Raw genomic sequence first — 10,009 nt, 5'->3', positions numbered from 1 at the left:
AATTTCGAGAACCTTTTCTTTCCGGAACCGTCTATAGATTCAGACCCTAATCCCGAGTTCTATTTGCCCTTAGAGAATAAAGATACTAACTCTTTTAAATATATCTATTACCTAGAACTTTATCTATAAACTTCCTTCTCCTTAATTATAAATACGAATATAGATAAACCAGAATCTCTCGAGTATTTCTTTCTCTCTTATGAGTTCCTCTATTAAGTATCCGATTCTCTTAATCCTCTTATATTCTATCTTTTCCTAATCTACTTTTCTATATTTAATAAGCTCTCTCTCTTTTCCTTTCTTAGTTATACTAATTCCTATAAGTCTTTCGAGCTATAAATATTATAAGAAGCTAAGGATAGCAGATAATAAAAGTAGTAGGAATAAGTAATTCAAGAGAAATACTAGTTTTTAGTAGAAAATAGGATATAAACTAAATAAGACTACCTATTAAATTATTAAATACTTATAAGTAAATATGTCTTTAAAATCAAGTATAGAATATATAGAAAGATTCTCTAGTATAAGGCCCGCTAGGTTATTTATAGGTTTGAGTAGAAAGAGGGCCTGGACTTTTATAAGACCTTTATTTCTATAATTAAGCCTATATCTTATAAGGCTATTTTCGCTCTTATAGCTATATATAACTAAGAAATTAAATAAATAAATATTAAGACTATATAAAGATATAAAGATATAAATAAGAATATCTAGATTAAATTCCTTATAAACTATAAGATCTCTAGAATAATAAAATTAAGAAAAGCCCTCTATAATTTAAAGTAATTTTTATAGGTCTAATATAATATACTTACTATCTTCCTGGCCTTACTCGATTTTAAATCTCTTAATACTAACTTCTCTATCTTTTACCGGGATAATATAATTATTATAATCTATATAAATAATCTCCTAATTACCGGGGCTTCTAAGCCAGATATTAATAGAATTAAGGCTACTCTAAATAAGCGGGTTAAGATATTAGATCTTGAAGTATACTACTTCTACCTTAGAATAGAGGTTATCCGTAACCGTCTATAACGGATTCTCTGGCTTTTCCAGAAAGCTTATATAGAAAAGGTACTTTAAGATTACGGGTTTGGCTTTTATAAGCCCGTCTCTATACTAATAGAAATCTTTTCCCGGTTTATACCTGCGGATAATTAAGCGAATTAAATACTCTATTATAAGTATTAGTCTATTATAAGCTTCCTAATATATGCTATACTCGGGACCTATCTGAATCTTATTTTTACGGTTTTAGTAATCTTATAATTCTCTTTAAATCCTAATAAGACCTATATAAGAGCTATAGAACGGATCCTCTGGTACTTCTATAATATAGCAGATCTAGGGCTGGTTTTTTACGGTACTTTATAGCTATTTTCTGGCTATATAAACTCGGATTAGGCCGGGGATCCAGATATCTATTAATTAATATCCGGATACGTTTTTAGCTTCGGGAATACTATAATTTCCTGGTCTTCTAAATACTAGCCTATAATATCCCTATCTATATATAAAGCGGAATATATTAGTTAAATAAATACTACTAAGGAAGCTATCTGGCTTTAAGGGTTCCTTAAGTAAATTAACCCGAGAGATCCCGGTCTCGAGGCCATAATTATCTATAAGAATAATTAAAGAACTATTATACTTGTAAAGAATAATTAATTCTACGGACGAGTCAAACATATTAATATCTAGTACTATTTCGTCTATAAAAAGCTTATAGAAGGACGAATTAACCTCTACTATATTCCTACCTCAGAGTAAGTAATAGATAGACTTATAAAGGCCTTATACCGGGACAAATTCGTGATATTTAGGAAGGCTATAGGAGTGGAATGAACTAGTGGGCCTATAGGCCTATAGGAGCTAGAATTCTCGGTATCCGGAAGAGAGATATAGTAGTTTTACTATATAATATTCGTATAATTCGAATTCCGCTCGGATAGTTTAATCCATAGCTATCTACTTAGCTTAGTTCGTCTAATTACTTTCTGTCTTCTCTTTTATTACGGCTCATTATTCTTCTATAGATTATCTTTTCTCCTATAAGGGGTTTTAGCTATAGTTTACTAAAGATAGCCCGTTCTATTTATATATAGGAGCTAGCCTCTACTCTCTTCTTATATATACAGATCCTATAGGAGCTCTTAATTATATAGAAGTATTAAAAGAGCAATTTATAAGCCTGGTATATATATAGAATACATATACTAGCCACTCGATTTATATATATAGTATATATAAAAGAGCTTTATTTCTTTATCTATATTATATACTTAATATATACTTTTATTCTCTTAATAATATATATAATTATTAGAAAGAAAAAGAGTATATAGTAATATAAAAAAGTTCTTTTATAGAAATAAAGAACTACCTGAATTAATTACTAGTTTTCGTACTAGTTCTAATCGGAAATTAGTATAACTAATTAATATATACTTCTAGAAGCCCGTAAATAATCTCTAGGATCTTAGAAATATTTATATGAGTTTCTTATATAAATATTTATTAAATTCTTTCTATATAGCTATTTAGATTATTCTAATATAAGATCTAATAAGTAGTATTAATTTTATAGGATAGTACCTTAATACTTTGGATTAAGCTAATTAGAATATTTAGATCCCAAACGAAATCGCGATTACTAGCTAGCTCCTATATCTGGAATATAATTACCTTTCCTTCTCGCTTACTTAGCTCTAATCTAATTAGATAATTTTTATATCTATTATCCAGATTATATTAGTAAAACTACTTTCCAAAATACTAGAAGTTTACCTTAATTAAATAATTAATTAATTAAATATTTACTAGAATAAATTAATAGATCTTAGAAATAAGATTCTAGAAAGAGGATATAATTATAATATATATAAAATTATATATAACTTAAGGGCATATAATAAACCTCGGATATTACAGGTATTAATTAGGGAAATTAGAGGCCTTTTAACTTTATAACTAACTATTATTTATATTATAAGTATTAGGCTTATAAATTACTAATTATATATATGTTATTAGGGCCTCCTATTTAGAAAGGGCTTCCCTGAACCTTATAGAAAAGACAGAAATTAGTTCTATACTAAATTTAATACTATAATTTCATAACTCACTAATTCATTCTATTATCTTATTACTTACTAATAAATACCTTATAAAAAAACTATTATTTTTTAATTTTTTTTATTAAACTTTATATACTTTTTATATTAAAACTATTATTCGAGACTAATAAATTCTTCTAATAATTTAAAATATAAGTTAAATAATTCTTATTAGCTTAATATAAATATAATTAATATTTTTTATTAATAACTAATAGCTTTTTAGATTAATTTATTTTTCGTTTCTTAAAATAATTCTAATAAGAATAATAATAAAAATAAGATATTTATAAAATATAGAAATTAAAGTATTTAAAGTATTTAATAATTTTTATATAATTTTTAATAGTTTTCTAATAAAAGTATTTATTTTTTATATTATTATTTAGCTAATAATATTATAATATTTTTTTAAAAATATTTTTATAATTCTTAAATTATAATTTCTAAATTATTTATTAATTCTTATATATTATTTATTAATAAATAAATTTTTTTTTATATTTTTTATATTTTTTATAAACTATAATAAATTCTATTTTAAACTTTTTTTAATTCTTAATTTTAACTAGTTCTAGTTCTATTATAATACTAGTTTATAAATATTATAATTTTAATAAAAAAAATAGAAAATATTATAGATTTAATATAATAATAATAATTCTAAATAATATATTTATTTTTATATTTCTATAATTTCTATAATTTTATTATATATCTTAAACTTTATATTAATATATTTTATATTATAATACTTTTTTTATATATCTATTACTTTTTTTTAATTTTTTTTTAATATATAATTTAATACTAGAATAAAATAGAAATATTTCTATTATTAAATATATAAATTCTATAAAAATAAGCTTTATTATTTAGTTATTTTATTAATAGCTAGTATAATACTTTAAATATTATTTTAGAATTTAATTTAGATTCTTTATTTATTTATTTATTTATAAATAAAATATTATATTTAATTATTACTAAATTTTTAAATAGAAATATAAACTTAACTAAAAAAAATTTATAAAAATTTATATTTTATTAGAAGTCATATTTATAAATATATTAAAGTTTTTAATAATATAATATATAAATAGCTTTATTAGTTTAGAAACCGAGATTTCTTTAATAATTAGAATATATTATATTATTTTTATATATTTATTAATAAGTAATAAAATAGTAAAATAAATTAATAAGTTATAAAATTATAATATTAAATTTAATATAAAACTAATTTCTATTTCTTTTATAAGATTTAGAAAAGCCTTTTCTAAATAAGAGGCCCTAATAATATATATATAATTAGTAATTTATAAATCTAATTCTTATAATATAAATAATAATATAATTATAATATTAAAGAGCTATTAATTTCTTTAATTAATATTTATAATATTCGAGGTTTATTATATATTCTTAAGTTATATATGACTTTATATATATTATAATTATATTTCTTTTCTAAGATTTTATTTCTAAGATTTATTAATTTATTCTAGTAAAATATTTAATTAAAATAAATTTCTAGTATTTTAGGAAATAGTTTTATTAATATAATTTAAATAATAAATATAAAAAGTATTTAATTAAATTAGGGCTAAATAAATAAGAAAAAAGAATAATTATATTTCAGATATAAGAACTAGCTAATAATTATAATTTTATTTAGGAACTAAATATTCTAATTAGCTTAATTTAAAATACTAAAATACTATTTTATAAAAGAATCTTTTTATATTTTTATATATTTTCTTTTTTTATAATAATTATATATATAATAACTTCTTTTATTATTATTTTCTAGTTTCTATTTCTATTTCTTTCTAAGTTTTCTTTAATTATTTTTAATTAATTCTATAATATCTTTTAGCTTTATTATTTATTAATATAATTATAAATATAAAAGTAATCTTATAGCCTTCTTTTTTATTATTATTATAATTCCTAGATATCCGGTATCTGAGATATCTAGCTAGATACTAGATGTTTTCTAGATATATATAATGCGGCCGCCTTACTAGGGAAGTATACTTGGAATATACTAGAGATATTTAGAAAACTAAGCTTCTTTAGAACTAGTATATTATAAGATATATATATTTCCTTATAGTTTTCTATATTCTAGTTTTCTTTTCTTTAGCTTTAAATTATCTTTATAAGAAATCTTTTATCTTGCTTTCTAAGCCCTAAATACTATACTCATAATAATATTTAAAGCTTATTTTCTTTAATTCTATAGAGGATTTTAAATAAACTAATTTAGAACTATTAGAAATATAAGTATTACTAAGATAATAAAACCTCAGAAATATAAGTAATAGACTTTAGAATAATAAAAGCAAAAAGCTTTAAAACCCTTAGAGAAATCAGGTTTTTATACTTTTATAAATATATACTAATAATATATTAGAAACTTTCCCGAAAACCCGAAAATTAAAAAACCTTAAATAAAGGCTATTCTTTAATTAAATCCTAGAATAATAAATACTTATAGACTAGTAACCTAACTATTACTCTTAAGCCCTATCCTATAATCTTATAGGCCTTATATATATACTAGTAATAAGATTACTAGAAAGAATATAGTAGAAGAAAAGTATAATAGATTAATTTCTCGGAATATTATATAATCCGGAATAATATTAACTTCTTTTAAAATTCTTATTAGTTTAGATTATTATAAGAGAGAAATTATAATAAGACAAAAACCTATATAAAATATACTAGAATATAAAACGTAATTTAATAATAAAATAATAAAATCAAAAATATAAATAGTAAAGTATAAATAGTATATAATATATAAAAGCTTAATTAATTAAATACTAAAAAGAAATTATTTTCTAGAATTATAGAAAAACTAGCTTTCTTATATAATTTCCGCAAGTTATATATAAAAGGCTATAGCCTTTACTATATAACTAAAACCTTAAAACCGCTAAAATAATATAATTTTTAGAAATTATAACCTATTATATTATATTTAATTTCTTATTTATTTATATTTATTTTTTAAATATTAAAAATAATAGAAAAATCCTATTTAGAGCCCGAAATAATAAAATAATTAGGATCTTCTTTTATTACCTTACTATAGGATTCCTAAAAATAATTATAGTAATATTACTTAAGTTATAATTCCCGTAAAAATTCGGAATATATGCGGTAACTAGAGTTCCAGAGCCTAAGGGACGGTTCTCGCTTAGGAACGGTTCTTATAGTTCCCAGGGTTCCTATAGTTCTAGCGTATTTTAGGCTGGCGCTTTATACTACTTATATAGTTCTATACTTCCCATTTTTCAAAGGTCAAAAATCATTATTAATTAAAGTCCGCAACTAGTTTATAAGACGCCAAAAATACAGAAAATACTCAAATAATAGTTATATATTATATAATACCTTAGCTAATCTAATTTCTTCTTAATATACCTAAAATAAGATTTATTATTCTTAAATAATCTTATTTCATATTCCCGAATTTATTTAAAAATAATCCGAACTTGCTTAGCTATATTCTTATATTAAATCCTATATAATTCTTTATATTAATTAGTATTTGCCTTTAATTATTACTTAATTTCTATCTTTACTACTAGATATTAAAAAAACTTATTATAATAAATTATATTCTAAATTATACTAATATATTCTAAATAAATAGCTTTTTTAAATTTCGTATTATTTATAGTATTCTTAAATTAGCCTTTAATAAGAGAAGAAAGCTCTACTCGTCGGCTAATCCTCACCCTGTTTGGGCCGCCTTACTACGCTCGTCGGTTACAGCAACTCCGATATACTACTAACTCCGACATTTTATATAATTAATTAAATATTAATGTAACCATATAAGATATCATAATAAAAAATTTATATTATCATAGAGCTCAATTAGCCTGTTAAAATGATATAATATGGGCCTTATACGACCTGTTTTAGCCTTTGCAATACGGAGATAAGTATTAATTTTTAGGCTAAAATTATTATATTATATTCACTTTTGCTATATATTAAGAGTCAAGTGCAGGAATCATTCTTATTTTATATAGTATTGGTTCCTTTAGCCTCCCATTAATATTACATACTAGCCTGCGTACTAGTTTCCGTGCTTTGGGTATTAATAGCATTAATCTTGCGCTTTCTCCCCCTAGGCTTCTTTCCCTGAGCGAGTAACTCCTGTCTTCTAGCCTCCTTTGCTTCTTCTTCTATTCTCTTTCTCTCATTCCTTTCAGCTCTCTCTTGTTCTCTTCTTATGGCCTTTTCAAGCTTCTCCTGCTCCTTGCGAGCAATATCCTCTTCCCTTTTCCTCTCTTTTTCAACCCTATCAAGTTCAGCTTAATAGCGGCGTTCGGCTCTCTTAAGCTCCTTCCGAGCTTTAGTCAAAGTATCCTCCTCCTCCTGCTCCTTACAAGCCTTAATTTGATATAAACTATTCCCAGATGAGATAACTCGACCCCCCCCTAGTGGCTTCACGTACTTTTGAAGGTTCTCTTCACAGACAACTTTTTTTTCCGGTTTTTTACCCCCCTTACTTTCAGTTACACACTTCACCTACCTACAGAACTCACTCCATACACTTACTCCCTTTAGCCCCAGGCTCTAGAACCTACTATAAGTAGAACTAGAGCCGGCTAAATGGCCCCCCCTGACCCCCCGGGCTCCAGCCCCCCTAATATCGACCCCCAGGACCTCGGAGAGCTCCCTGAGAGCCCTAGCTCGGAGCTAGAGCTACCTACTAGCCCCCCATTACCTCAATTCCCCCCAGGTTCCCAGTTCGCCTTCGATTTAACCACGAACCCCATATCCTCAGACGAACTCGCAGCCCCTTTTTCTCAGCTTAATCAGGCTAGTGCGAATCGACAGAGCCGTACACTAAACGGGCTAAAGCGTAGCCCTAGCTCGAGCAATATTAATAGCGATATTAATAAGGAATACCAAAACCACGGAAACCACCACCAATATCAGAACCAAGCTTCGAACGAAGCTAAATTACTGATTCGCCAAGCCCGGGAACTAATAGTCAAGGCTATTAGTATTACTACTTCCTATAATCAATAATCTCGACTACTAGATCTAGTAGAAATCTTCAGGGAATATACTGAATTCGGCCGTATCCGCCATACTAGTATTCTACTAGCCTCTCAAGTAGCGAACCTCGAAAATGCCACTAAACGGATCGAAATTCAAGCAAGAATACAAGCAAAAACTGCCCCTACGAAGCCTATACAAGCTATACAAGCTAAGCCTACTTGGGCTAGTATAGCTAGTCAAGAACCCATAAACTCAGTATTGGACTGGACTTTAGTATTATATACTAAGTCCAAAAATCAGGGAGGGAATGGTACTAGTATACTTACTAGTAGTAGTAGTACTCGTGGCACTAATACTAGTACTCGTAATACTAGTCTATATAGCACACGTGATGCTAAAAACACAGCCCTCTCTAGGAAATACACTTTCCTACTAGCTTATATAGAGCAGGCTACTTCCTTTTTAGCTATTTCTACTCGTAATTCGCTTAATACTGCTTTTTGCTTTAAGGAAATTAAGGGACTAGTAATCTCTATAGTCTCTCTTTCCTTAAGGGGTAATATTATAGTAAATACTACTCCGGAGTTTAACTCTGATTTTCTGGTTTTAAATATTAAGATTATAAAGGGGGTACTTCCCTTAGTTAAAAGCATATAAAAAGAGGAACCATAATATAAAGTTATTATCTATAGTATACCTATTCGTAAGTTCAATATACCCGAAGGAATAGACTTAGTCCTAGAAGAAATCAAGACCTTTAATAAAGGACTAGAGCCTATTGGCTAGCCTTATTAGGCCACTTCTAAGGAAAAGAGAGACTCAGGCCTCTAGTAAGCCGGTTTAGTAGTAGTGGCATTCCCTACCGAGATCCAAGCTAATAGAGCTATTAAAAATAGACTTCTTATAGCCGGAATCTCTACTAAGGTAGTAAAATATTATACTATCTCTAGTATTATATAGTATACTAGGTATACAGGGTACGGGTACTTAGATTCTATTTGCAAAAGAGAACCTATATATTTACTATATAGGGAAAGTCATATAACTGAGAACCATTTTTGCTCTATCTATAAAAAGAAGAGTAAAAAATGCCCCTATATAATTACTAAATACTCCAATTACTTAAGTACTATATATTTAGCTAGTTCTAAGCTATATAAAGTTTACTTAGCTATAAAGCAAGCTACTACTTTAATTCCTACTATTACTATTAATGAGTAACTATATAAAAGTACTATAATTTAATATAAATCATAATAGAACTACTACTAAAAACGTCTTATAAATAGCTATAGAATTAGATATTAAAGTCCTAGTAATCCAGGAACTATAAGTAATAGTAAGGGATAGTAATAATCGGAAATATTATTCTATTATATACTCGAGCTATTATTAAATACTCCCGAATTACGGTACCTTGAAACCTAGAACCTTAATTTATATAGCCCGTGAATTACAGGCTAGCCTAGCTCAAAACTCACTAAGTAATCCAGATTACCTAATTATAGACTTAAGTCTAGGTATACTAAAAATACAGCTAATTAATTTCTATAATATAATTCACCCAGAAGACCCTAATAGTATATTAATTATATTAAGAGAGGACATTTTACCTACTACTTTCTTTAATAGCTCTTTATTACTAGGCGATTTTAATATATATTATCCTTAGTAGGATTTCCTAAGGCCTTAAAGCAGTTATATAATTCATTTAATTAGCTATATAGAGAGCTATTCTCTAAGGCTATTAAATAAAATAGGGGAAGGTACTTTCTATAGATCTAATATATCTACTTCTTCTATATTAGACTTAAGTTTTGCTACTAGTAAAATAGTAACTAAGATTAAAG

At 25.9% G+C, this 10,009-nt stretch overlaps 1 protein-coding gene across 1 annotated transcript; it reads left to right on the top strand.

The window, feature by feature from the left end:
- Positions 1–801: 801 nt before the first annotated feature.
- On the top strand, positions 802–1,041 carry K444DRAFT_536701 (uncharacterized protein; the record flags this gene model as incomplete). The annotated part of the gene is made up of 1 exon (XM_024875403.1): positions 802–1,041. A coding segment is annotated over one exon (240 nt), but the record flags the coding sequence as incomplete, so codon positions are not given.
- Between the last annotated feature and the right edge of the window lie 8,968 nt (positions 1,042–10,009).

The sequence above is a fragment of the Hyaloscypha bicolor genome (assembly GCF_002865645.1).
Source record: "Hyaloscypha bicolor E unplaced genomic scaffold K444scaffold_124, whole genome shotgun sequence".
Classification (NCBI taxonomy): domain Eukaryota; kingdom Fungi; phylum Ascomycota; class Leotiomycetes; order Helotiales; family Hyaloscyphaceae; genus Hyaloscypha; species Hyaloscypha bicolor.
This window is presented reverse-complemented; position numbering and strand designations above follow the sequence as displayed.